This window comes from Brassica oleracea, chromosome C1 (genome assembly GCF_000695525.1).
Source record: "Brassica oleracea var. oleracea cultivar TO1000 chromosome C1, BOL, whole genome shotgun sequence".
Lineage (NCBI taxonomy): Eukaryota > Viridiplantae > Streptophyta > Magnoliopsida > Brassicales > Brassicaceae > Brassica > Brassica oleracea.
The window spans coordinates 40,052,896-40,079,908 of NC_027748.1; the positions used below are offsets into that span (position 1 = coordinate 40,052,896).

The 27,013-nt window shown below is 35.0% G+C and overlaps 5 protein-coding genes and 1 pseudogene across 10 annotated transcripts; 2 read left to right on the plus strand and 4 right to left on the minus strand.

Annotated features, from left to right (window-relative positions):
• Positions 1–344: 344 nt before the first annotated feature.
• On the minus strand, positions 345–1,331 carry LOC106340167 (annotated as a pseudogene).
• An 844-nt stretch (positions 1,332–2,175) lies between these two features.
• LOC106318314 (40S ribosomal protein S5-1) lies at positions 2,176–3,582 on the plus strand. The gene is made up of 5 exons (XM_013756238.1): positions 2,176–2,242; positions 2,320–2,414; positions 2,731–3,002; positions 3,088–3,291; positions 3,371–3,582. The coding sequence occupies exons 2-5, from the start codon at positions 2,322–2,324 to the stop codon at positions 3,423–3,425; spliced, it is 624 nt and encodes a 207-aa protein (XP_013611692.1). The 5' UTR covers positions 2,176–2,242; positions 2,320–2,321; the 3' UTR covers positions 3,426–3,582.
• A 31-nt stretch (positions 3,583–3,613) lies between these two features.
• LOC106318320 (universal stress protein YxiE) lies at positions 3,614–5,089 on the minus strand. 2 transcript variants are annotated; one of them, XM_013756258.1, is made up of 4 exons: positions 4,736–5,089; positions 4,390–4,490; positions 4,058–4,176; positions 3,614–3,950 (listed from the first exon to the last, which is right to left on the minus strand). In XM_013756258.1, the coding sequence occupies exons 1-4, from the start codon at positions 5,022–5,024 to the stop codon at positions 3,860–3,862; spliced, it is 600 nt and encodes a 199-aa protein (XP_013611712.1). In that variant the 5' UTR covers positions 5,025–5,089; the 3' UTR covers positions 3,614–3,859. The 2 variants fall into 2 exon arrangements, with proteins under 2 accessions (XP_013611712.1, XP_013611705.1); XM_013756251.1 differs by having other exon boundaries at positions 4,390–4,493; positions 4,736–5,077.
• Positions 5,090–7,893: 2,804 nt separating this feature from the next.
• LOC106299062 lies at positions 7,894–9,284 on the minus strand. 2 transcript variants are annotated; one of them, XM_013735200.1, is made up of 5 exons: positions 8,887–9,284; positions 8,578–8,787; positions 8,312–8,472; positions 8,151–8,225; positions 7,894–8,066 (listed from the first exon to the last, which is right to left on the minus strand). In XM_013735200.1, the coding sequence occupies exons 1-5, from the start codon at positions 8,930–8,932 to the stop codon at positions 7,944–7,946; spliced, it is 615 nt and encodes a 204-aa protein (XP_013590654.1). In that variant the 5' UTR covers positions 8,933–9,284; the 3' UTR covers positions 7,894–7,943. The 2 variants fall into 2 exon arrangements, with proteins under 2 accessions (XP_013590654.1, XP_013590649.1); XM_013735195.1 differs by having other exon boundaries at positions 8,578–8,790.
• A 4,233-nt stretch (positions 9,285–13,517) lies between these two features.
• Positions 13,518–17,478, minus strand: LOC106298101. The gene is made up of 7 exons (XM_013734194.1): positions 17,431–17,478; positions 16,031–16,916; positions 15,089–15,144; positions 14,750–14,980; positions 14,169–14,463; positions 13,877–14,073; positions 13,518–13,805 (listed from the first exon to the last, which is right to left on the minus strand). Exons 1-7 carry the CDS (start codon positions 17,448–17,450, stop codon positions 13,646–13,648), a joined length of 1,845 nt encoding a protein of 614 aa, XP_013589648.1. The 5' UTR covers positions 17,451–17,478; the 3' UTR covers positions 13,518–13,645.
• A 967-nt stretch (positions 17,479–18,445) lies between these two features.
• Positions 18,446–26,871, plus strand: LOC106318335 (ubiquitin carboxyl-terminal hydrolase 13). 4 transcript variants are annotated; one of them, XM_013756269.1, is made up of 32 exons: positions 18,446–18,636; positions 18,860–18,926; positions 19,036–19,186; positions 19,261–19,418; positions 19,498–19,763; positions 19,850–20,068; positions 20,145–20,253; positions 20,357–20,472; positions 20,734–20,832; positions 20,914–21,023; positions 21,252–21,326; positions 21,717–21,795; positions 21,884–22,030; positions 22,105–22,185; positions 22,299–22,418; positions 22,617–22,739; positions 23,125–23,202; positions 23,285–23,373; positions 23,589–23,697; positions 23,779–23,847; positions 23,932–24,039; positions 24,272–24,327; positions 24,397–24,571; positions 24,652–24,753; positions 24,841–24,912; positions 25,024–25,095; positions 25,278–25,343; positions 25,769–25,852; positions 25,957–26,073; positions 26,193–26,267; positions 26,387–26,473; positions 26,566–26,871. In XM_013756269.1, the coding sequence occupies exons 1-32, from the start codon at positions 18,607–18,609 to the stop codon at positions 26,605–26,607; spliced, it is 3,351 nt and encodes a 1,116-aa protein (XP_013611723.1). In that variant the 5' UTR covers positions 18,446–18,606; the 3' UTR covers positions 26,608–26,871. The 4 variants fall into 4 exon arrangements, with proteins under 4 accessions (XP_013611723.1, XP_013611739.1, XP_013611729.1 ...); XM_013756285.1 differs by having other exon boundaries at positions 25,030–25,095; XM_013756275.1 differs by having other exon boundaries at positions 18,453–18,636; positions 18,863–18,926.
• The last annotated feature ends 142 nt before the right edge of the window (positions 26,872–27,013 follow it).

A 27,013-nucleotide genomic window follows, 5' to 3' on the forward strand; every position in this document is an offset into this window, starting at 1 on the left:
CAGTGGAAATATCTTTCTGCTTGTTTGTAGCTTGAGTCAAAATCATTATGTTCATGTACATACTACGTGGATATATATACTGTATGTGTCCTTTCGAATTTTGATATCTTGCAATAGTGAATGATTATACCAAATACCAATGCAAACACAAGCGCTTGTTTAGTTTGAGAAACCTTAAATCAAAATTAAAATAAAATATATTGAGAAACCTTAGTCCCTTTTTTCACGATTAAAAAAATAATAATAATTTTGGAAACACACAAAAATCATGCATCATCAAACACGATCAATATAAACTTCGGTCTTGCACTATAAAGACTCAACTAAAAGATTAACAAGAGGACTTAGATATAAGTAAGAAACAAAATCGGTCTTGCACTTGGATGATGCAGCTCCAACGAGCTAGTGTCATGAGTTTGCAATATTTTACCATCATCAACCATAACGCCCCCAAGAATACTCATCAAATGTTCCAACTCTCTAGCAGTACTTCCTCCACCGCCAAGAACATGCAACACCTTCACTTTGACAAGATGCATGGTACCATCGCAAGTGAAATCATCCAGACCATGGATGATTAGAGTACAGAGCTTTGGAGAGTGTTTGATAAGGTAAGGCAGCAGTTTCCAGCATCGTTTGTTGTCACCCCGAAAAGATAAGCCAACCAGATTCTTGAACACCGGTAGAGATAGTCCGTGTTTAACACATCGAGAAATCACATCAGCAGAAGCAGGCGTAAGAATCAGGGTGTGGACGTTGCTTATCCCATTAATGAGACCAGACATATCAGGCCTCTTGATTAATTTAGAATATTGAATATTCAGCCTAGCTTCGACTAGGGACTCCAAGTCCACTTGTGGGTACTCTTCTAAATTCTAATGCATAATCTGAGTAGTCGAGGGAGACAAGATTCGGTGCGTCAAACGACATGCCGGGCATATCTGTAATCACAGTCTCAAGCTCAAAGTTGTAGTAAACTGATAGTTTCTTGATGCTCCTACTGGATATGCAGAACGGGATTCTTTCACAATTCACGTGACGTACAGACAGACAGCTCTTCGAGTACTGGGCAGCCAGGAAGAAGCACATTACACAGATCTCCATAAGTGAAAAAGATGGTGTTGATGAAGAGACTCTTGAGCGCTGGAAGAGACACATCTGGAGGAATGTTCCCAAGATCAGTATGTGATCCCCAGTGTCAGCTTAACCAGCGTCTTGCTCGTGAAGAGCGCACAAGGCAGAAAGACTTCACAAGTGGTTCATAAATATAGGCTCATCTCCAAAACACCGCGCTCTACGGCATCACATATCCAGCCATTCACATGAGCCATTTCGCTTTCCTCGCGAAAGTGACATTTTAGAGAAGCGCATTGGAAAGCATCCACAAATTTCATGAAGCTCTCCCAGATCAAATCCCACTTTCTTCTTCCACCCTCTTCCGGTGGCAGCACATGATCATAATCATTGAAATCAAGATTATGAACTAATCTAAACACATGCCTCCACTTTTTAGCAAGTACAGATGTTGATGCGGCTTGTTTTGTCGGAAGCAAGGACAAGATGCTGCCTAGAACCTCTTCAGGAAGCCAGCTGATTAGCCATCGTCTTCTTCAATATATAGTGTCTTCTTTCTCGCATGTGTTGCCAGTCATTATGTAATTAAACGTCAGAGGGGGTCACAGATATACCCTCGGTTTCTAGGGCAGATCTATCTTCCCCTGAGAAACCTTAATCTATTCTACAAATTTTTCATGAATTTAATTAAAAAATATATATTTAATACAGTTCTAACAAAAAAAGATTAGGGCAATTCTCTCGAATATTTTTTTTTAATTTTTGTCATAAAATAAATTTCAATAAGAAAAATAACTAAAATAACTTATTTTTACTTTGAAATTTTTTTCTTTAAATTTAAAATTTTATCCTCAAAATTCCACCCTAACTCTAAGTTTAGTTAATATATCGGTCATATTTACTATTTTTTGACGAAAACTTAAAAATAGTTATCTTTAGAAATTTCACCCAAATTTAAGTTACCATTATTTTAAAAGAATAGTCCTGCAAGTTAACCAGCTAACCAGAAACAAACCGTGGAAGACATTAACTAAACCGGTCCATTACTCTGGTTAAACAAAACCCTAATTTCCAGCTATATATAAACCGCTGCTAGAGATTTTTTGTTCTCTCACTCTCCGCCGGCTCTCTCTCTCTCTCTCTCCCGCGCGACGCTTAACGATCTCAGGTGATCCTCTTTTACCAACTTCTCTCTCTCTCTCTCTCTTATACGTGGATTCGCCTCACACTCTGTTTCTCTCACAGCTATGGCCGCCGCCGTCGAAATCGACGCTGAGATTCAGCAGCAGCTTACCAACGAGGTCAAGCTCTTCAACCGCTGGATCTACGACGACGTTTCGGTAACTTCCGATTCACTCGCCTCCTTGATTGCTCGCCTCCGTGAGAGATTTAGTCCTTGCTGATGTATCAGACTTGCGTTGGAATCTGGCCTTTGTAGTATAATGCAACTCTCTCTCTCTCTCTCTCTTTAGGTTTTTGCGATATCACAATCACATTAGCTTAGGTGTTGATCATATCAAACTAATCACATTAGCATCAACAGTTTCAGCAGGTTCATAACAGTTTTAGTGGTATAGCTTTTGTTTGGATGAAGAGATTCTTCTCATTTGAAGTGTTGTAAGTGACAATTGTTTTGTGATTCTTAATATGTTGTAGGTCACAGATATAAGTCTTGTTGACTACATTGGAGTACAGGCAGCTAAACACGCTACCTTCGTCCCCCACACAGCTGGAAGATACTCTGTGAAGAGATTCAGGAAGGCTCAGTGCCCCATCGTCGAGAGGCTCACGAACTCTCTCATGATGCACGGGAGAAACAACGGAAAGAAGCTGATGGCGGCGAGGATCATCAAGCACGCCATGGAAATCATCCACCTCTTGACTGACGCCAACCCGATTCAAGTCATCATTGATGCCATTGTCAACAGGTACCAAAGTCTTTTGTGATTGATTACAAAGCTTAACGTGTTTGTTTCTTTCCTCATGGTTGTTTTGTTTTGTTGCTTGAGGCAGTGGTCCTCGTGAAGATGCTACAAGAATTGGGTCTGCTGGTGTTGTTAGGAGACAAGCGGTTGATATCTCGCCTCTAAGACGTGTTAACCAGGCTATCTTCTTGCTTACAACCGGTGCTCGTGAGGCTGCGTTCAGAAACATCAAGACTATTGCTGAGTGCCTTGCTGATGAATTGATCAACGCAGCCAAGGGCTCCTCCAACAGGTAAACACACCTCTTTAAAATTGCCTTCTTGTGTGTGTTATCAGTCAATCTCTAATAATCATATCGAAAACTCTTGCAGCTATGCCATCAAAAAGAAGGATGAGATTGAGAGAGTCGCCAAGGCTAATCGTTAAGGAGGTTTCCTTTTGCCCTGAGGGTTATAATTTTATCAAATCAATTTTATGCTCTGTTTTGAACTAGATTGGAACCGCGTTTCAGTTCAGATGTTTTGTTCTTTGATTTTACTTTGTCTGGACTCTACTTTGAATAGATACATTTTATTGATATCCATATGATTACAAGGAAGGGAACGATACTCTGGTAATCACAAAGCTTCTTCAATATGATTACAAGGAATAATACAATAACAGGTGAACACCGAACATATTACTAGTTACATAGCTGCATTTATATGACCCGATTCATGTAACTGACATCACTCTTCGACACATTCACTTAATCATGATATCACATTTCACATCCATTCATGTTAAACATTATTAAGCGCACACGTACTTGCACACAACTCACAAAGATATGATCATACCAAACATGTAGAACTTGTTACTTAAGTAGTTATCTCCTTTGGTGGCTTCACAATAAGGATGGGACAGTTGGCGTGATGAGCACAGTAATCGCTAACGCTCCCAATAAACGCTCTTCCAAAACGCATAAAAGCAAACAAATTGAAACAGGGGTTACAAATTTTGTTAGCGGTTCTGAAATAAAGTGAAAAAAAAAAGAAAAAAAAATGTAGGTATCGTACCTTTTGATCTTGCCAAGGCCACGACTACCCACAACGAGAAGATCAACGTGCATTTGCTCCACCGCCTGGCAAATCATGTCCTTTGCCTCGCCTTCAAGTACCAGAGTTTCAGTACGTATCTGAATTACATGACACAAGTTTTGTATGTGAAATAATCCTTTAGCTATACTCATGATGTTTCACATATCCATATGGATAGGATAACATAGAAACCCGTTTGAATCTCTACCATAGTTATAACAGTCAGATACCAAGTTATGGTTATAGGCTTCAGTATTATAAGCTACAAGCATATTAATAGAATTATATGTATGAAAAGTGATGTGTGTAACCTGCTTGGCTCGGCACATTTGGAGTGCACGCGAGAGAAGGGCTGCAGAGGCCTCCTGTTGTGCTTTTTTCACTGACTCTATCATCGACGAAGATGCGTAGACTGCTGCTTTTACATCCGTTCACAGAACCAAGTTGTTCATCATAACATAAAAATAAAATGTGAAATAATGTTGTTTTTCTCTATACGAAATTATTTTATTCAATTTTTCGACTAACGTAAGAAACTAAAATCGAATAGGTTATTCATTTACGTGTAGGTATATACTTATATCAGCATAACTTAATTAATTTAATGTTGGTGGAGCAATTTTTAATTGTTAGATGATAGAGATCAATGAACCGGACCTGTTGCGCCGCCGGGTCCAGCCGGAAAAGCTGCAAAGTGATGGGACGGAGACTGCACATGAACCACCGTGAGCAAGCCACCTTCCGCTTCAGCCGCCTCAGTGGTCATTAAAAGGTTAGAGAAATGGTCAATGACCCATTGCAGAGCATAGAAGCTCGAATCACTCTCGTCGATAGCAACCATCATCCTTTTTGTTATTGTCACTGTCGGTGCTTCAGCTCCTGCCGTCTCCGGCTGCTTCTCCACCGCCGATGGTTCCATCACCGCCGTTGCTTGATCCTCCGCCATTGGTCTCGAGTTTTTTTTGTATCTAATTCAATAATGATGTGAGCAAGCTCTGTTTCATTTGCGATGCTTTATATATTGCATGTAAAGAATGATACGTCGTAGCACGCAACTGACTCGTGGCATACATGGTTGAGACTGTAAGACCACCATTAACCCTAGGACTTAATTTTTTTTTTCTTTTTTTCTGGTTTTTCTTCTGATTTAAAAAAAAAAAAAAAAAAAAATTTAAAACGAACCAATCGCGACCTGCCACGTATCAGTGGGGTCCGCGAAACAGTGCTAGCACCGGTGCTTAATTAACCAGAATAAGCACATGTTCTTAGTTTTGTGTGGATCCCACCAACTATTATATTAATTATTTGCTAAGCACCCCCCTGTAAACACCCTCATTAATCATGTTCTAACGTGCAATAAGTAACGTGCAATAAGATAGACATATATACTTTTTTTTTTGTTTATTTGCTCAAAGGAAGGTTATGTTAGTAAAAAGGAATAGAAAAGTTGCAATGCTATTATGTTTTAGTGGTTTGTAATTGTTTGTTTGCGTATGATTTTCCTTTTATTGTGGCTATCTTTATCTTCATCCGTTTTTTCACTTTTATTTTAGAGGCCACTCAACATAAAGAAGAAAAAAGAAAGAAAGAAAGAAAGAAAGAAGGAAAGAAAGAAAGTTCACGTTTAATTTGAAGAGATCGAAAAGAAACGTTAGCTTTTCGTAAGCTAATATATTGTTTAATCAAAATAAATATTGTTTGATCATAATATATTTATTTTTATGGAAACGTCACATAATTTAATTAGAACTCACCCTGATAAATTCATTCCATTCACACGATACTTGATTCATAACTCTTAACAAAAATATATATCATTTTTGTTAAATGGATATGTAACGTGAGTCACTTACAATGCTTTGATATCAAATTAGATATGAAATCTAAGTAGTATGCAGTATAAAATATATTTATGTTCTTTCTTTCTATCACGGTACTAGTTTTGTCTAGGTGATTATGCAATCACGATCGTTAATTAGATGGCTAACACAATCGGTTACATGAATTATCTGACCGATTAGATGTATAATCTAAACTTGAGATTATGTTTTATAATAAAAAAGGCATGAATAAATGATTATGATAGTAAATTAGTAATGTATTTTTTTTATAATTTAGATTATTTTGTTTAATAAATTGAAGTGGTAGGGGAATATAGTTATGGAACACTTAGAAAGTACACATGAGGATCGTGTTTCAAGTTAGATAGTTTCGTAACTCTATTTGTGACGGTTAAACATGAAGTCCTAGTGGAAACATGTGAGCTCAATTCTTGTTTCTCAATCTAATTATTCGATTAATATTTACTAGTTGTATCTAAAACCCTCTTCACGGCTTATTTATAAAACTTGAGTAAAAATAATAATTAGAATCACACTGTTTATTTTAATTGTTTAAAAAATTGATTATGTAGTTAACAGCCTCAATTCTCGACCTAGCTCAAAGGGAAACTTTAATACCAAAGATGGTAAAAGGTGAGCAAATGCAAGAAAAGCTAGAGGATGTTGATATGATAAGATATAAGAAGCCTCTAGACATTTTTTTAATTCAGAAAAGAAGCTGCTTTTACTTCAACCATATAAAAAGTGGCAAATTATTCCATAGGTGATGACCGATGATAATTGATATATAGTACGTTATCCGAATAATTTATGAAATTGTGTGTACAACTGCTGCATTGAAATATATTGTGATTGTTGTAGTATCAATGTATCATCTAATATCATATTTGATCGTCAAAGTCTAAAGAGCTAAAGTGATTTGAACAAAATTGTGTACATTGTGAAATGAACTGAATGATGATGACGACGATGATGATGCTCCTCATGAAGATGTACTTGTTCAGATCTTTGACTTGGAAGATGGATATTGGAAGTTTGTTGTGATGCTGATTCTATTACGAACTGGACCGTGTATGTAGATTGCAGGGATGGTGTATCTGCCGATGAAAACATGCATTAGGTTGCATTTCACAGTGTCAAGAAACTCATCTTCTTACATAGTTTCAATTTCTTCATGGAAAAGTTCAGACCCCTATGCGATATATATATTTCATAAGAGACTAACTATATGCATGCCAGTTTCTAATTGATACACCTATCTCTTTAAATATTGATATAATAATATCTAAATATTCTTTGTGAGAGACTAATCAGTATTAGTAGCAGTAGAGATACTTTCGTAATGCCTAACATAAGGCGAATGGTTTTACTTTGGAGATGTGTGTGGGTTTTCAATACTGAATTACGATGCTTTAACATAATTAATAATAACACAGTACCGAGAATAAAGTACTTTATTACAAAAACATTTCCAAACAGTTAACCATATGAAATGGTAACACCCCATGGGCCATCCTCCCTTCTTCTCCAGCTTGCCTTGGATTGACTCCTCCTCATGAGAGTACTACGGTTATAATTGTTTCTAATTAAATGAGAGTGGTTCTAAGTTGTATCAAGAACAACATCTAGTTAGGTAAGAATATCTCCCTAATACTAGCTAGGCTGTTCTGTTTTTATAATTTTTTTATTTACTTCCGGCAGATAAATGTATTGCTCTCTGCCTCTCTGCGTCTACAAGTCAGCTTGTATTTAGTGTATATCACAAAGAACTTGAGATATTTCTCTCCATTTTAAAGAAAAAGTTTGATTTATTTCTCTGCATCTGGCTATTGTAAAGTTCTTTTAATTTAACGTACCATGCATATATAAGACCTATATATATATCTTTTTTTATTACATAAAGATTTAATAAGGTAGATTTTTTTTTGAAATTTTTAATAAGATAGATAACCATATGAAATGGCTCCCTATGGGCCCTCTTCTCCTATTCTCCAGCTTCTTCTTCTTCTTCAGAATTTGAATGGTTACTTAAATGTTGTAGCATCAACCCACATCTTTGATTTCCTCTTTGGAGGAGCAAAAGGGCCGCGCAGCTTTAGAATTGCAGAACGATACAACATACTTTCTTTAGCCAGCAAGTCCCACTCCTGCAAAGAAACCAGTCTTAGAGGCATAAAAAAAAAGCAACTTGTTCTGACTAGATGAGATATAGCTGTTCTAAACATATATACCGGTGAGCGACCAAGCTGCAAGTTAGCAGGGTTAGTACGATCCACGTTGTTCTTACTAGCATACCTGTCCCACTCCTGCTTGACAACCAGAGTGGTAAAATATAAAGACAATGAAAAATGTATTTGATAAAAGCAGCAAAGAGAGAGAGAGATGTGCTTACAAAATATGCATGTGTTTCACACTTGAGATGCTTGGTGAAATCTTCAAAGCTTGGGGCATCATAATGGCATACTGAGCAAGACCAGGGAAATTCACCCGTTCCATGGTCCAACCTGTAAGGAAAAACAAGTCTTGTTGTTGTCTCCAGATTATTATCGGCATCTGCAAAAAAAAAAGTTTTAAAGTAATTCAGAAACAATTTTGGTGTGGTTATTAAAGACAAATAAAAAAAAAAAAAAAATTGGTGGTTGTTGAGAGAGAGAACACCTGACAGTAAAGTTTCCCAGAAACAGTGTTTAGGCAGAGAGGCTAAAACTGGGTCTCGCTGATGATATGTGAGAAGAATTCTGTATCCTTTATTTTTAAGACCAGAAAATGTAGAAGCTAAACTTTCCAGTTCACCATGACCGGATATGACCATTATAGTAGCAAGAGGAGGATTCCTACGGGCCCACTGATACATATCCGTTTGAACTCCTGCTTCAGAAAATGAAAGCAATGCTGTGAATCCAAACCCTAATCTCAAAAAAAAATCTTAAAAGTAAAAGAAAGAGAGAGAGAAGAAAGAAGATTAACTGTGAGCATGTTTAAGAGAGATTCCAGCGGAAGAAAGCTTCCTCATGACGTCTTCACCAGGGATCTCTGTTAGGTTGTTGCTGATGGCAATGATGGAGAGAGGACCATAGGGGCGGTCGCGTCTTGACTTTTCCAGCGCCGTTGTATTCTCGGAACCACAAGACAAGGATCATGACCATCGGGTATCGGACAGTTGATGATGCTCCATATCACCAACGCTTTCTCCTCATCCTCTTGCTTAGCCATGTTCTCGTATATTTTTTTTGTTTCTTCTTCAACCCTAAAAAATCAAATCTTATTATATAACTAGAGACTTCTCTTTTCAGTTAGGAAGAGAATCACTTATAAGTTTAAAACAACTAAGAAAACACTAACATTAAATTTGTTATAAATAAGAAGAGAAAAAGAACGAATTAATGTGTCTTATTTCATGAATAATGAATCATATATATAAGAATACAATTACTTAGAGGCTAAGTATAACTTAAAGACTAAGTAAAACTTGAGGAACAATATATCTAAGATTTTCTATAACTAACATCACAATATTAATAACAAAATTTATTTAAAATAATTGTTTAATACATAGATATATATACTATTACATTGAACAAATATGGGATAATATAATTATAATAAAAATAAAAAAATAAAGATAACAATACTAAAGCTTTGGAGAGAGAAAATTACAGCATGTTGTAATTTTATTCATTAATAAATTGAGCATAATAACATCAAGTAATTTATTGGTAACAGTCAAATCCTTAGTTTTCAACCAAAATGGTAGATGAAAATGGCTAATATTAAAATGTTAATTATTTTATAGAACACATGGAAAGTACACAGGAAAATGTTTATCACGTGAAGCACACGATTAGAATCAAGTCCATAGTTGTCGAAACATGTGAGCTACAATTCTTGTTTTGTCTGATTGTCACTTATAAACAATTTAACATTTAAATATTAAGTGGTAACACGAGAATCATCTAGTGGTAACACTCAAACATGTGGTTCATCAACATTTGTGACAGTTAGAATCTAATTGTCTGATTAATATTTACTAACTTGAATAAGAAACGCGCTTTACGCAGGATAAATTTATATGAAAATTATTTAGAAAATATTGTATGGAAAAATAAATTTATATTCTTGACCGAATTAATATTTTGGCTCTTAATTTTTTTTTTAACTTTTTGTTAATTACATAATTTATTTACAGATGATCTGATCCCATTTAAAAAAAATATTTTAGGTCAGAAAATCATTTATCGTATAAGAATTTTCTTAACGTTTAGGCCGAAGAATTTCAGGTCTACTATTTGGTTACAATGAAACTATGTCAACTCAGTTTTATATCATGATTTAGAAATTTAGAAGTTAATTATGGTCGTGAGAAGTTTGCGTTCACGTGTCAATCCTATGTATCTTCAATATTTTTTTCTTTTTGTGTCTTTTTTTATTTTGGTTATTGCTCAATATAAATGTTGATTTTGGAGTTTATTTTCATCTTTTTTGTTTGTTTAGGTCTGAGATTTAGAAAATGATTAAGATTTAAAATTATTACAGAGATAAAGACTTAGGTTAAGATCCGCACTTTTTGCAGAATAAATATTTTATATTTATTACTTATTTTATGTTTTCTGTGTATTATGAAATAATAAAATAATAATTATATATACTAAATAACTAAGAAATCAGTTACTATTATGTAATAAATTAGCGTGTACATATAAATCAAATGAACATTTTTGTTTATTCGCAATTATTTTAGGGTAAATAAATCAAAACAATCAATTTTATCTATCGTATATGATATATAATTAAATTTAAATTAACATAGATATATATATTATACTTTTAATATGGATATTTATTAAATGAGATTTCTACTTATATGATTTTATGATTATTTGCATATTTGTGTAACAAAATTTTAAATCAACGATTTTTTTTAATGTGGGATGATTAGTACTTTCAATAATTTATAATCATTTAAAAAAAAACAATGAAGATTTCAAAATTAAAATATTAACTTTTCAATATATGTTTAACGCAAATATCAAACTATAAGTATGTATTTTCATATGATGTATAGTTTAATTTAAATGATATGAAATATATATATATTAACATAAAAACCTATTAAAATAAAATTATTTATTCATTTGGTCTTATAATCATTATATCTTAATATAGAAAAAAAATTCAAATCTTGATCACAAAAGTTTATGTGAGACTTTTAACAGTTTTAGTAATCTATACTTGTTTTGAAAATTCAAAATACAACATATACAAAAATATCTAGATTTTTTATTTGATTAATGTAATTGTGTTATTTATTTTAATAATAAAGAAATAAACAAAAATGATAAAAAAATATACAGATTGTTATCAAACCTTTATTATTTAAAATCATTAATTGTCATATATATTTTAATCACATTAGGTAATTCCGTGAGTTTTATTTAAAGAAAGAATAGATAATAAATTTCAATTTGATAAATGACTGGTCCATAATGAACATACTATATAATATAATATTCTGTAGCAATTTAATTTTGGACCAACAAAATTCTCAATTGATTCTAAAGTCACCACGTAAGCAAAATTTCATTCCAATTATGTGACAATTCAGCAGTACATTTTTTTAATTAGCACAAATTATAATTTTTTAAATGTTTATCTATTAATATATAGGGGATTGAGATTTCTTGGTACATGGCTTTGGTATTGTTAGTGTTGACGTTAATAACTAATCTAAAAATAAAATTAATTTGGAAAAAGTTAGCCATTCAATTGAAACTTATACACGTTAATACTATACTTTATTAGGATTTAAGAATCTTCTTAGTTTGAACTTGTGTCTCGTAAATAAATATATTGCTTTCATTTAGTAAATAAGTTACACTTGCTCAAAATACAATTTTATAAATATATAGCGGTTAAACTTCGGCACGAATTCGATAGAACCCGAACCGGTCTCAAACCAAACTTCTATTTAACCCGAATTGGGCTAATTTTGATAAACCCAAAAAATCAAAACTTGATTGGACAAAATCGAAACCCGATTGGGACCCGAATACTAATGTCTAGTTTATATAAGAATGATAGTTAGGTTTACGTGATACATTCATTATCATTAACTAGCACGAAAGCACATTATTAGCGTTTTCCTTAACTACCAAAAAAATTTAGGCAATTCATTCGTTAGTTCTGAAGTCATATTTAGTCTTCAATATAAATTTCCATATTTCCCTAATGAAGAATTGTGTACCAAGCATAAATATTTGATATATACGATCGTTTGGTGACTTTCTAGTTAGATATATACATAAATATTCTGTATTTATTTGTTTCTTTTAATAGCGAAAAATATAAATTATACTTACCAAAATTCTATTATTATATATTGTGTGTATATAATATCACTGACATAAAAAAAATTATGCATTCTAACCGAAACCACTAAAAGTATTTGATTGATTATGGTTTGGTTCAGTTTGAATTAAAATGACTTAACAAACATTAATAACAGACAAACCGTATATTAATTATGTTTTATACTGATATGGTTTTGAAATATTTTTTGTATACAATATAAAAGGATTTTTTGATTAGTTAAATACATACTCATTCTTACTATATGGTATACTGTATAGGAGATTGAATGTCCACTCGAGTGTATTTTATAGAGTTCCAATTATACTGTTGTCTTCAACATAGAATAACAAAAATTCAACTAATGTAAAGATTCCACTTTACTCAACTTATATGTGATGAACCTAATAATAATGAACAGTTTGTACGATTTTTTTTTTTGTTTGCTACTCGGTTTTTAATGGATTTAGACTGATTGTACATAATGTATATTTTTATCCAAAAAGAGTCACATTCGCAACAGTCTTCTTTGATTTGTTTAATAATCATGTGATTTGTTTTTCATTTATCTTTGATGTAGGTTCAGCTTTTGGAAGAAACGTTTAACATGCAAGAATCTTACTCATAATACACAAAGAACTGATATATAAGGCACTCGTTGGTCTTAATACGGGTATGACAAAAAAAAAAGATTTTTGATATGATATATAGTTATGGAAATATGTGACAACGTTATATTAAACGATGGTTTATATTAGGTGTTCTAAAATTCTTAGAAATAGGATTTAGAAGGCATTTAGAAGTACCACATAGGATGAGTTTGTTTTTTAATTAATACAGAATTAAGGTTTTAATTTTTTTTAAGATCTTCAATTAATATATAGAGATTGCATCTACATCCCTATTCACCGTTTATTTATAAAATTTGAGTAAAACCACGCCGGTGAAGAGAAATAATAATTAGAAGCACACTATTTTATTTTAATTTGTTTCTTTTAAAACTGATTATAACATCCTCATCAGTTCTCGAACTAGCTTTAAGGGAAGGCTTTTATTACTAAAGATAGTAAAAGGTGAGCAAAAACAAGAAAAGAAGAAGGGCAAGAGGAAGGCATCTACCCATTTTCTGGTTCAGAAAAATAAGCTGCTTCTAATCTACTCCAACCACATAAAAAAGTTACCGAGTATTCCATTGGTGATGATACATCTGAATGGTTTTTTCTTGTAGATATAGAATTCCCTGTGATTGTTGTAGCATCAATGTATCATCTATATAGTGTTGGATCGTCAAAGTCTAATAATGGTCAAAGTCTAATAAACTAAACTGATTTGTACATAATATTCAAATAGTACATTGCTAGTGAACCATTCATGAACAGAGTCAACTGTTGATAGACCAATCATAGTCTTGGTAGACGATGTGAACAGAACCTCCTCCATCTTCACCGAGAAGATGGGTTAAAAGACCTGCTTTGTTTGCATCTACATAACTCATTATCCACTTCAACAAGTTCTTCCCTTCGCTGAAATCCTCCTTATACCTATACATTTACCACAACAAAGCATATTAAATACACAATCATTTTAAAATATTGTGTTGACAATTAGTTACCACTTGATGATTCTTGATAGATGAACGACTCTCTTGTCCAAGACAACGTCAATTCCACCGTTTCGGAAAAATTCTCTAGCTGCTTGTTTGAGCTCAGCTTCAACTCCTTGCGGTGTAAAAAACCTCACCACTGGACTTGATTTGGTCCCATCACAAAGCCCAAAATGTACTAGTGGATTAAATTTTGAATGACCAAGCTGCCATTATATAAAGACGAGATAATATCAAGCCGAAAACAAACTAATATATATATACAATCACATATACAACTCGAAGCATGGACCACCATTACCTTATGATGTGTGTTACCACCTCTCATAAACGGTTTGATAAATGCATAAGACTGTCTATGACCGCCTCGAATGATGTTGTTTCTTATGGAGTTAAGGGAATAAGAGTAGCCTCCTACGACGTACTGAAAGTCCGTGAAGAAGGATCTTCTTGCAATCATTCCATCGGAACGTCCAATTCTGATCAAAGCATGAATCACCATTGCGTTGTACAAATTCAAGAAAAATGCTAATTTCTCGTTTGTTGAGAGTTCAAGAAGATTCAACCGTTGAAGATCTTGAGCCAAATTCAAGTACCTTCATCCATTTAGAACCGCATTAACCGACATAGAGTCAGTTAAATACAAACTATATTGTATACATAATCGAACCACACTTTTCAATACATTAAGATGTTAGCTTTGTTTTTTTATCCGAAAGACCAAAAAATCAAACATAGCAAAACGAACTATAATTTATTCCTGGAAAAGCGAGAAACTATTTTGATAGAAAAAAAAATGAAATTTGAAATAACAAAATAAAATAAAAATGTTATTTTTTAAGTGTTAAAAAAAGAAAGAAATAACAAAATAAAGTTATGTACCTTCGAAATTCTTCACTTTGACTGATTCTCATGTAATCAACACGAGAATGGTCATCAGACGAATAAGACTCGAGAATAGCAGTCATGATTTTGAATAGCTTCTGACCAACCATGACTGCATCTTGGGGCTCCATGTCATTTGTAGAGCCTCTAAAATTGTAACAGTTTGAAATAAATGGCTCGTGCTCAAGGAGACGGTAGTAATGGGTTCCGTCTTCAAAGTCATTTTCTCTAGATTTTTAAAAAAAAAACAAAGAAAAGTTCAATAAATGAAGCAGAATAATATTAATGTGAAATCCTTTTCAAATGAGAAAATGAAGCAAATTCATTTATATGTACCCAAAGACATGGTGGATAAAGTGTTTCTTGGCTAGTTTCTTGCCAATTTCGACGGCCTGCATAAGAAATCAAACAATCAAGCTTTGAGAAAACAAAATCATAAATAACTAAGCAGACGTGAAATATATTATTATTTAAGTAAAACAATCAAAGTTTTATACAAGGATACCAACATTTTAGGTAGTATTATCACAGTCTCTATTAGTTTATTTAGATGATCAGGAATCAATATTCTGGGTAATTGTAGGTATGGTTTATTAAGATAATTTTAACAGTCTTTAGGTGATTTGGATAATTCATATCAGATTAGGACAAACCCAAATACTTTTTCTAGAATAAACATCTCTGGTTAAACATTTGTCTAAAAATAATACTTAATACTAATATTTTTCAGTCGTAACTAACAATGAAATCCCTTTAACAAAAAAAAAGGAGTCCCAACTAATATTTAAGCAAAAAAAAGTCGTAACTAATAATACCAATAAGTAATCTACCTATCTGTGTTCAAAGTTTATGTGACTATTTTATTATCTCGTAAATACAATGCATGGTATAACTCGCAATGTTATATATACTTCACGAGTTCACATGCACAAGCAGTGTATGACCACGGGTTACGTACGTGGTAATAATTTTTCTCGCGTTAAAACAAAAAAAAATAACGAATTCAATCCTTCTGATTAAAAACACACAATGAAAAATTAATTGACATGTTGATTAGATTCGGTTTTCATAATGTGACATATTGTCATGTTGTTTGAATTCTAGTGCCGAAATAGAATATCCAAGTTTACCTCAAACTAAATAAATCATATATTAATATTTTGAGATTATTAATTGGGATTGACCCTAATGTTGATCTCAACCGAAAGTAACTGGTAGTGTCTACGTAAAGATACGATACGTGCGTAACACAGGATTAGAATTTGAAAATCATCGTACCTGCTTCCTCCCGCAATCCAAGTGATGAATCAATATCTCCACCACCTCGGCGCCGGAGAAACAGTTTTTGACGATCTTCATCTTCATCAGCCGATCCTTAATCGGCAGCTTCTGCCTCAAAACCCTAACGAAACTCATCATCTCATCCACCCCACCGTCCTCTCCCTCCTCGTCGAAACCGTACATCACCGGCGCCGGCGCATCGCCGCAACACTTCTCCGCCAGCAACTCCTTGATCCTCCGATCGAATTCTCCGCTGTTTCTCAGCCAATTCAACGCCATCAATCCTCCGAAGTGTTTCTCGTTGAAGAAGATCTGAGGGACCTGAGAGCTCCCTGTTCTCTCGATCAGCTCGCGCTCTCTGTGCGCGTAGACGTCGATGTTGATCTCCGAGAAATCGAAGCCTCGTTCCCGGAGAAACGATCGGACGGCGGTGGAGTCTCGGCAGTTAGATCTCGAGAAGAAGGTGATACGGCCTCGGATCTCCTCTTCGCTTTTCAGCTTCACGAGGACCTTGACTCCGGAGATTTCGAACTCCGACACGTCGGATTCGTCGAGATCCTTCTTCGAAACGGCGCCGTTCTCGTGTAGAATCGAGATACGTTTGGAGATCGCGTTACGGCTTTGACGGATGAGTTTCATCATATCGACGGTGAACGACTGATGCGTCGCTTCTTCTGACGAGACGCGAGTGCCACGTGGCGGCTCGAGTTTCGGTAGGTGAGGATGAGGCGGGAGAGTCTTCTCGAGACTATATTGACCGTTGTTTGAGGTTTCCTTCATCGGAATCGAGTTTGAATCTGAATGTGAACAATCAAAAATATCCGAAGAGATGGCGGTGCAACTTTTGAATTCTTTGTTTCCGAGAAAATCTACTTTTCCAAATCTGAAAAATGAAGAAATATAAATAGATTCCAAGAATTAAAAGTTAGTTTCATGCATATCTCCATAGTCAACAAGATGCATTAACTCACTTCATGAACTAGTCAAAGTTTTATGTTTACTTAGTCCAAAATCATAATGTAATTACTTAATTATTATGATGGTTTTACTAGAATAAACCAAAACCAAATGAAATCATCCAAACCAAGAGTGAACCATGATTTTAAATGGAGAAAACTCAGAAGCGAACAAACCACATAAAGGAGAAATTAAACTCTAGCAATTAAATTCAACACCACATCAAACAGAAAAATCTTAACCATTTTGTTTGAGATCGAACTCAAGATATAACAAGAATTTTGTTTAGATTGTTTTTTTTTTCTTGTTTAATTTAAACTCAGCATATATAACATTTGTCTATCCATGATCACGTGTGTATAAGTGGTTGTTTTTAAAAGGGAATGTTAAGGAGCCACAATAAATATGTAGGAGGAATCTGCTTATCAAGCTGTGTATACCTTCGGCTTCCTTCCTTCATGTAGTACCTACCACCTTGAAATAACAGGCTTGTCTTTCTCAGGCACGATCATGAAATAAAACACACACGATAAAATGTAGATGGAGTAAAATATAATTACGGAGACGTATGTGCTCCATCTACATTGGAATCATCGATGGAGTTATAGTTCAGTGCAAAACAACGGACTGGAAACAAAAATCCATGACCAGCATATTTGTTGAATATTTCATCATCATCATTCATCATCACACCATTTTTAAGAAAATGAAATATCGAATTCAATTACAAAATTATGCAGCTTTAACAAAAAAAAAAAAAAATATATATATCAAAGGATGATTGAAGGACATTTGAAAAAGAAGATAAATAATAACAACTTGTAGATCAACTTGAGAAAGCCGAGTGCAAAGAACATTTTGAGATACTCTTGGTACGTAAAAACCATAGAGAAAGCAACATTGATGATACAAACTAGGTAGTAGGTACCTTCATAATTTGATTTACATGACATAATATTGGGTTCGCCATGTGTACTTAATAAATCCAAATGAAAATTTAACTTGCAGTTTTGGATTCAGTTCTTTAGCTTTTTTAGTAAAATGATATTCAATTTGAAAATCTTAAGCAATGGATACTATATTACTTTTCAACAAATGTAATATTGTGACACATAAAAGTTGGATATTTTGTAAAAAAAAAAGTACAAACCTAATAAATATATTTGTATTCTACTATTCTTAGCTAATCACATTTCAAAAAGTAATGTGACATGAATATATACAAAATCTAAATTATTAAATATCGTATTTATTCACCGAATTTTAAAACCCTTTAAATCAAAATTCAAAACAATGCTTCGGACACTTTCAAGCAGTGTCACGTGACGGATACGGTGACAGTTAAGACACGTGGAGAGGTCTCATTAGCCTGTCACGTAAGACCCATCAGAGGAATATATAAATCTGAACACAAAGAGGATTTCGAAATTACAAAACGAATCCTCAACTTTGTGAAAATATCGTAATCACCCCTCTAAAAGCGAGAAACAGTTAGAAAATAGAGATTGATCTCCTCTACAAGTTCCTCCTCCCTCACTCCTTCTCCCTCTGATTATTTCTCTATTCGGCGCTCTTTTTTCACTTCTCGATCCCACCGTCAAATCGCCCTCAGAGGAATGACTCTGATGACTACGCCGCCGATAGATGTAATCTCCGATTAACCTTGTATTCGTCTTTGTGTCAATCTATTGTCGTGTTCATGGGGTTCTTCGTTCTCTTCGCTTAGATGATCAATTAGGGTTTCGTTTTGCCTTCTGTGTTTGTTTACGAAGCGGTGGAATCATATCGTTCTGATCACGGAGTCGTGAGATTAGGGTTTATACGAGTTTAGAAGTCTGATTTTTCATTATTGCAAATTTTTTTTTACAGCAGCAAGAGGACGAGGAGATGCTCGTTCCGCATTCTGATTTGGTCGAAGGACCTGAGCCCATGGAAGGTAAGGTCTCGTGTTCGATCTGCTATCGCCGCGTTTCTGCTCTGATTTGATGGTGCTGATGTTCGCTAGGGTTTTGTCATTTTTTTTTTGGTTTGTGGCTTTCTTGTAGTTGCTCAGCCTGAGGCTGCTGCCACCACTGTGGAGAATCCCCCAGCCGAGGAGATTCCCACTCTGAAGTTCACGTGGAGCACCCAAGGTTTCACCAGGCTCAACGTTAGGAAGCTTTATTCTGATATATTTGTTGTTGGAGATTATAAATGGTAATAGCTTATACACTTTTGCAGTTGATTTCCTGATGTGCATTTTGTGTGAACTGATGTTTTCTTTTTTTCAGGAGAATACTGATTTTTCCAAAAGGAAACAATGTCGACCATCTGTCCATGTACTTGGACGTTGCTGACGCTGCGAGTTTGCCTTACGGTTGGAGCAGATATTCACAGTTCAGCCTTGCTGTAGTGAATCAAATGAACAGCAAATATTCCATCAGAAAAGGTATGTTTAATTGATTAGTTTTGTTCGAATATATATAGCACGCTTACTGCATATGCTAAATGAGCATGTATGGCTGCAGAGACTCAACATCAATTCAATGCAAGAGAAAGCGACTGGGGTTTTACATCATTCATGCCTCTCAGCGAGCTCTATGATCCCACTCGTGGATATTTAGTGAATGATACTCTTCAGATTGAAGCCGAAGTTGCTGTGCGGAAGGTTCTTGATTACTGGTCATATGACTCCAAAAAGGAGACTGGTTTTGTTGGACTTAAGAACCAAGGTGCTACCTGTTACATGAATTCTCTCCTGCAGACGTTATACCACATACCTTACTTCAGAAAGGTGGGTGGATGCATGTCTTGCTTTGCTAAATCATGATTTCACCAAATTCTAGAGTAAGACATCTGAATACTGCATTGTTCTTGCAGGCTGTTTACCACATGCCAACAACTGAGAGTGATGCACCTACGGCTAGTATCCCGTTGGCGCTCCAGAGCTTGTTTTACAAGCTTCAGTATAATGACACCCGTGTAGGGACAAAGGAGCTGACAAAGTCTTTTGGTTGGGATACAAATGATTCATTCATGCAACATGATGTTCAAGAACTCAACCGAATTCTCTCTGAAAAGCTTGAGGACAAAATGAAGGTATGCCTTCTTTTGGGTGGCCTTTGTTTCATTTTCAGTTAGTGATATGTGTGTGTGTGTGTTTTGCTTTTTGAAGGGAACTGTTGTGGAGGGAACAATACAGAAGCTATTTGAGGGTCACCACATGAATTACATTGAGTGCATTAATGTCGATTACAAATCTACACGTAAAGAATCATTCTATGGTATGTAGTTTTGAACAGTAACCTATATCCTAGCTTATTATTTATCAGAAGCTACTCTTATTTATCAAACTAACCTTACAGCGTGTGATTTGTCTTTTGGCAGACCTCCAGCTTGATGTTAAAGGCTGCAAAGATGTATATGCTTCTTTTGACAAGTATGTTGAAGTTGAACGCCTTGAAGGAGACAACAAATACCAGGCAGAAGGACATGGCTTGCAGGTTGGCTGCCTTCTTTCTTTTTATTTATATGTTGCCAAAGCTGTATGTTGTGTAGTTGTCAAAGTTCTTATTTGGGTAACCATTGTTGTCTGTATATTATATGTTATAGGATCTGTAACGTGTCTGAATGCGATCAAGCAGTATATTAGGAATTTACAGAGAGCAATATAACTAACATTGTTCGAACTTATTAAAATTTATTTGATTCATGGTTACTTAGCCGACTTATAATCATATATCTGAAAAATGTTATGTTTTCAGGATGCGAAAAAAGGTGTTCTATTCATTGACTTTCCACCCGTACTTCAACTCCAGCTCAAGAGGTTTGAATATGACTTTATGCGAGACACAATGGTGAAGGTTAGTATTTGAAGTTCCAATGACCCCAACAAAGTCAGCACTAATATCAGTCTGTGAGTGCTGACGAAGCTTTATTTGTAGATAAACGATCGATATGAGTTTCCTCTTCAACTGGATCTCGACAGAGAGAATAGAAAATACCTATCTCCTGATGCTGACAAGAGTGTTCGTAATCTCTACACACTCCATAGGTATATATTTCCTTTGTATCTTGGGGTTTGTAACTTGAGTTATAGAAATTCAAACCAGACTATTCATAAACATGGTTGGCTGCTTTCAAGTATCAAATTCGTTCTGCTAGGTTCCCTTTCTCATGGTATCTGGTTGCGGTAGCTTAGATTTCCTTAATATGTGGACAGTTAAATTTCCTTTTCTGTTGCCTGATGTGCTTGCTTGATCTGTTTTCTCATTCCGTGCAGTGTCTTAGTCCATAGTGGAGGAGTGCATGGAGGGCACTATTATGCTTTTATTAGGCCAACACTCTCAGATCAATGGTATGTATCATTCTATTGTCTCTACTTTTCCGTCTCTATTATGCTTAATTAAGTGTTGTACATTGTAACCTATGAAGTAATTTTATGGAAAACTAGTTTGCTCATCATTTAAGCTAGCAAGATTGAAGTCATGTCTTGTGATATTTGATATGTTATTGGATTTCTTTTGATCTTTTATCCACATCTCTAATGCATGTAGTGATATTTGTTTCTTACTTGGGATTCACTGTATAAATAATCTTTTTAGTTTCTTCGTGTGTCCCTTTTCTCCCACTTTATCGTTGAAATAACTAAGTGTTGCGTTTTTCTGTGGTTTCTGGTGTGAGTTTTTTATCAACATGTTTGCTTCAAGCTTTACTTGCATACTACCTAAACTTCTAATTCTTGTAGGTATAAATTTGATGATGAACGCGTGACGAAGGAAGTTGTGAACAGGGCACTGGAAGAGCAATATGGGGGTGAAGAAGAGGTACTGCTCTTTTTCTAAGCTTTTAATATTTGCTATGTAAGTCTTATTTTTCTCACTTCATGTACTGGTAAATTTGGTGTCTCTGCAGTTACCGCAAAATAATCCTGGTGTCAATAATCCACCTATTAAATTCACAAAATATTCCAACGCATACATGCTTGTTTATATCCGTGAAAGCGATAAGGATAAAATAATATGCAACGTTGATGAAAAAGACATCGCAGAACATTTACAGGTAAGAAATTCAGTTATACACTTTTTTCTTTCTCTCCGTATCTGTCCTGAATGTGTTTAACATGCTCTTGACAGGTGAGGCTGAAAAAAGAACAAGAAGAAAAGGAAGATAAAAAAAAATACAAGGCTCAAGCTCACCTTTTCACGACAATCAAGGTTTTCTACTTTTCATAAATTGGGTCTAAAAATGTGTTCTTATCATCTAGCTCTGGTATGTATTTAATACTGATGTTAATAATGCAATTTATGCTTCTTTTTTTTTGTAAAAGGTCGCAAGAGATGAAGACATCACCGAGCAAATTGGAAAGAGTATGTATTTTGATCTTGTTGATCATGAAAAAGTTCGGAGTTTTCGAATCCAGAAACAGACTCCCTTCCAACAATTTAAGGTAGATGCCTCTTATCTTTCTATCCGAAATTTCTTTTTGATACCTTGAATCTAACCTTGGAAGAGGAATAGTGATCCAGTTTTGTATAAGTTTTTATAAGATGCTGTCTTTGAATGGAGTTTTCCAGTGTTGCTGGTTCTCTAGTTTCTTATGGACATGTAGCAGCTATAACACTGTTCAAAATTTGTCCTCATGTAGGAAGAGATGGCCAAAGAATTTGGTGTCCCGGTTCAGCTTCAGCGGTACTGGATTTGGGCAAAGCGGCAAAACCATACTTATCGTCCCAACCGTCCCCTATTACCTCATGAAGAACAACAGACGGTAGTTATCCTTTTTATATAAATATTTTTTTTCATGCATTCGGGGGTTGCCTCTTTCATATGAGATTATTTATGTAACACTTCTGATATACCACGCATTAAAACCGTCACTGATTTATCTGTGTGTGATAATCTGCTCTAGGACATATTACTAGTTGTGATGATTCTTGTATTAGGTGTGGGGCCCTTTTGGGTTTCTTCATAAACTGACATGCCTAGGTACTCTTTTGCTTCTCACGAACTGAAAGTGTCTTGTTCTTCATGGGCTATGTTTTACTAATTTCATATCCATCATTAGTGAACCAAGCCAAATTCCCTTCCCAGTAACTGTATTTTATAACAGTGTCTTTGTTTTAAAAATCTTAATTCTGAAGCTGTTATTGTAGGTTGGACAAATAAGAGAGGCATCTAACAAGGCAAACAATGCTGAACTAAAGCTGTTTTTGGAAATAGAGCGTGGATCGGTAATACTTCCTTGTTGCCTAGTTTATTTGTGGAGTCTAATTCCTTGAATGAAATTCTGAAACTAATTCTTGAATTATTTAGGATGAGAGTCCTATTCCTCCCCCAGACAAGTCACCTGAAGACATTCTCCTTTTCTTTAAGCTCTATGACCCTGAGAATGAAGAACTGAGGTAATTCTCGTATCCACCAATTTCCACGTTGATATCTGTTCAAACAAATGAGTATACTACTACTATAATATTTACTCCAAAAGTACTATCTCTTCCTTTCGTTTTCCTCTTGAATGAAGAAGCTGTCACCCTTAAGCCTATTGTTTTCAATGTTTTTTTTAATCCACTTGAATTTGCATCTTCCATCGTTTTACAAACTTGTCCATATGGTGCAGATATGTTGGCAGGCTCATGGTGAAAAGTTCCAGTAAGCCCATGGATATAGTAGGGCAATTGAATCAAATGGCTGGCTTTGCTCCTGACGAGGAAATAGAACTTTATGAGGTAGGGGCTGGTGCCTTTTAATTCTACCTTTTCATCACGTTAAAGTCCATAAAATATCCACTGAATTACCTTAATTTTCAGGAAATAAAGTTTGAACCTTGTGTACTGTGCGAACATCTAGATAAGAAGACTTCTTTCAGACTATCTCAAGTAATGTTGCTCTCGTTGTATGAACTGTAATGATTTTTATGGTTTGGTGTCGCTTTTTTTCTGAAATGGCTTTCTCGTGTTCAGATTGAAAATGGAGATATCATTTGCTATCAGAAACCTATTTCTATCCAGGAGAATGAATGTCCATACCCGGATGTGCCATCGTTTTTGGAGTACGTACATAATCGAGAGGTATAATTATACTGGTCACTTTTGGAATAGTGAACTGGGCTAGAGTGTCTTGTTAGAGCTATACTAACAGTCGAGCACGAGTGTTATAGTTTTGTTGCGAATAAGCTTTTTTTGTTGTTATAGTATTATTTTCTGTGTACAGTTGGAAAATATTCCAGTATTACCCTGCATGGTGTGATGATCTGTGGCTTAATGTGGCGGTAAATTACTTATGTTGTTTGTTGTTTCGTAGGTGGTGCGTTTTCGTGCTTTGGAGAAACCAAAAGAAGATGAGTTTACTATGGAGTTGTAAGTAGCTCTATGTACAACATTGAATCTTTGATTCCAGTTTGAAATTCATAATGCTTCTACTTTCAGGTCAAAGCTGCATACGTATGATGATGTTGTGGAAAGATTGGCTGAGAAACTTGGCCTTTCTGATTCATCGAAAATTAGGCTTACTTCTCACAATTGCTACTCCCAGCAACCCAAGCCCCAGCCTATCAAATACCGTGGAGTAGACCTTTCAGATATGTTAGCTCATTATAATCAGGTGATTAACTTAGGTTTGATTTAGCTTATATATTCTTATTGTCTATCTCAATGCAGATTTGCTTTTCATTTTTTTTCCAGGCGTCTGACATTTTGTATTATGAAGTTCTGGACATTCCTCTTCCTGAACTGCAACGTCTTAAGATTCTAAAAGTAGCTTTCCATCATGCCACAAAGGACGAAGTACGTGTTAAACTTATACTTGTGCAACTTAGCTCTCTTCAGTACATGTTATTAATCTTTCAAGCCTTATAACTATTAAATTTGCAGGTGGTAATCCACAATATCAGACTGCCTAAGCAGAGTACTGTCGGAGATGTTATTAACGAACTTAAAACAAAGGTGGTTCAATATACGTGGAATCTTGTTTGTTCTATTATTGCATGCATTTGTGTTAGCCACATTAAGGGTTTTCTCTTACGGATTCTGTTCCGTATGATTGCTTGTTTAAAGCATCAGGTGGAGCTTTCACATCCAGATGCAGAACTGAGGTTGCTCGAGGTGTTTTACCACAAGATCTACAAGGTAACAGGCTTTTTTTTTTTTTTGAAACTCAGGTAACAGGCTTTATTCTTGTCTTTTAAGTAGTTAATTATCTTTATATACCAATGTAACATGATGTCTTGTAAACTGTTCCACATTTCGTGTGCTGAGCAATCTTCTGAAACCTGGCAAATTTTGATCCAATATACTGATACGCTTTGCAGATCTTTCCATCTACCGAAAGAATTGAGAATATCAATGACCAGTACTGGACTTTACGAGCAGAGGAGGTATATCACCAGGCCTCACCTTCTTTTATCTCTAGTTCTGTCACTATCCATACTTTCTCTGTATTTTCTGTCTCTTTTTTTGGCTTTTTGTTTTTATTTATTACTTGTTTCCCTGTGGATGTGTTTATTCAAATTTGACAAAGTTAAAATGATGTGATAGTCTTGCTATGGTTGAAATATATTTGTAAATGAAGGAGATTACTACTTTGCTGGTGGCCATGTAGTGGAGCCTTTTTTGAGGTGTAGATCACATAGATTGATTTAGAAGAGCAGACACCGCACCATACATAGTCTCTAAGCTCTATGAATGCTTGAGATGAATAGTTGTGTTGATCTACACTAAATAATATAGTTGCAAGGTTTTACGCTTGGTGATGACTTAAAAAATACTGACTTTCTTCTTTTACTATCTTGTGGAATCACAGATACCTGAGGAAGAGAAGAACATTGGCCCCAATGATCGATTAATTCACGTGTACCATTTTACCAAAGAGACCGTACAGAATCAGGTGGCCGTCCTGGTCAAGCTTACTTTACTTCTAAAGTTATTATTTGAAGGTCTGGTGTCTTGGAGGTATTGAATATACCCTATTAACCATTGTTTCTTATGCAGCAAGTGCAAAATTTCGGAGATCCATTCTTTTTGGTAATACACGAAGGTGAAACTTTAGAAGAAATCAAGACCCGTATCCAAAAGAAACTCCGTGTCCCTGATGAGGACTTTGCCAAGGTATGCATGTCTTTGTCTGATTTTGATAATAGCTACTGAAATGTTAATAATTTTGTTGGTATTTATTGGTGGTTGAATTGGATTAATGTTAAATAGCTTTTATTACTTGTGATATCCAGTGGAAGTTTGCTTCATTTTCGATGGGACGACCCGACTACTTGCAGGACACAGATGTCGTTTATAATCGCTTTCAGGTAAAATCGACTTCTTATCCTTTGCTTATTTATCCTTTGCTTATTTCTCCCCCAAAAAAATAAAATCAGAGATGTAACCCTCTTTTATTATTTTGGAAAACTAAAATGTATGGAAACAGAGAAAGGATGTATATGGTGCATGGGAGCAGTATCTTGGGTTGGAGCACGTTGATAATACTCCTAAAAGGGCTTATGCTGCAAATCAGGTAAAAAGAAGCTATATTTGTCCAAGAAGCTCTTTCACTCTCTCTCTCTCTTGGAACTTTGTCAATAATATGTTTGAATGCTCTGGTCGTAGAATCGGCACGCATATGAGAAGCCGATGAAAATATACAATTAGGAGGAGCAAGAGAGGAGACGTTGCTATCCTTTGGTGTGTGAGGAGGGGGTAGAGGATGTAGAGAGTCGCAATTTAGATTTTCATGATAACCAGAAATGAAATATATAATATCTTTCGGGAAAAAAAAAAACAATGGTTTTGATTATGGCCCCTGACGTTAGTACAAGTGTGGTGGGTCCATTTTGCTTCCAAAACCTCTACTCACTTGGTGTTAATATTTGGTATTGTCTGAGGCGCTCTAATTTTATCCTCTGCTAAAAAGAATTTATCATTTTGAAAATAGACGCCTCGTTCTTGGATATTTGGTATTGTCTGAGGTTCTCTAATTGTTTCCGTTCCCAATTAAGATTTGTATTTTCAGGTACAGTTTTTTCATTGTTCAAAAATATTTATAAAATATTGGACG

Excerpts from the sequence above, each read along its gene's own strand:
- LOC106318314 (XM_013756238.1), top strand. The coding sequence starts at position 2,322 with ATGGCCGCCGCCGTCGAAATCGACGCTGAGATTCAGCAGCAGCTTACC. Across the intron at positions 2,415-2,730 it reads GGATCTACGACGACGTTTCG|GTCACAGATATAAGTCTTGT; the intron begins GTAACTTCCGAT and ends AATATGTTGTAG. Across the intron at positions 3,292-3,370 it reads GCCAAGGGCTCCTCCAACAG|CTATGCCATCAAAAAGAAGG; the intron begins GTAAACACACCT and ends AAACTCTTGCAG.
- LOC106298101 (XM_013734194.1), bottom strand. The coding sequence starts at position 17,450 with ATGAAGGAAGGAAGCCGAAG. Across the intron at positions 16,917-17,430 it reads ATGAAGGAAGGAAGCCGAAG|ATTTGGAAAAGTAGATTTTC; the intron begins GTATACACAGCT and ends TTCATTTTTCAG. Across the intron at positions 13,806-13,876 it reads CTATCAAGAATCATCAAGTG|GTATAAGGAGGATTTCAGCG; the intron begins GTAACTAATTGT and ends GTAAATGTATAG.
- LOC106318320 (XM_013756251.1), bottom strand. The coding sequence starts at position 5,024 with ATGGCGGAGGATCAAGCAACGGCGGTGATGGAACCATCGGCGGTGGAG. Across the intron at positions 4,494-4,735 it reads TGGACCCGGCGGCGCAACAG|CAGTCTACGCATCTTCGTCG; the intron begins GTCCGGTTCATT and ends ATGTAAAAGCAG. Across the intron at positions 3,951-4,057 it reads GGCCTTGGCAAGATCAAAAG|AGCGTTTATTGGGAGCGTTA; the intron begins GTACGATACCTA and ends GCGTTTTGGAAG.
- LOC106299062 (XM_013735195.1), bottom strand. The coding sequence starts at position 8,932 with ATGAGGAAGCTTTCTTCCGCTGGAATCTCTCTTAAACATGCTCACA. Across the intron at positions 8,791-8,886 it reads CTCTCTTAAACATGCTCACA|CAGGAGTTCAAACGGATATG; the intron begins GTTAATCTTCTT and ends CATTTTCTGAAG. Across the intron at positions 8,226-8,311 it reads GTGAAACACATGCATATTTT|GAGTGGGACAGGTATGCTAG; the intron begins GTAAGCACATCT and ends GTTGTCAAGCAG.
- LOC106318335 (XM_013756269.1), top strand. The coding sequence starts at position 18,607 with ATGACTCTGATGACTACGCCGCCGATAGAT. Across the intron at positions 22,031-22,104 it reads ACATCGCAGAACATTTACAG|GTGAGGCTGAAAAAAGAACA; the intron begins GTAAGAAATTCA and ends TGCTCTTGACAG. Across the intron at positions 23,374-23,588 it reads CCTGAGAATGAAGAACTGAG|ATATGTTGGCAGGCTCATGG; the intron begins GTAATTCTCGTA and ends CATATGGTGCAG.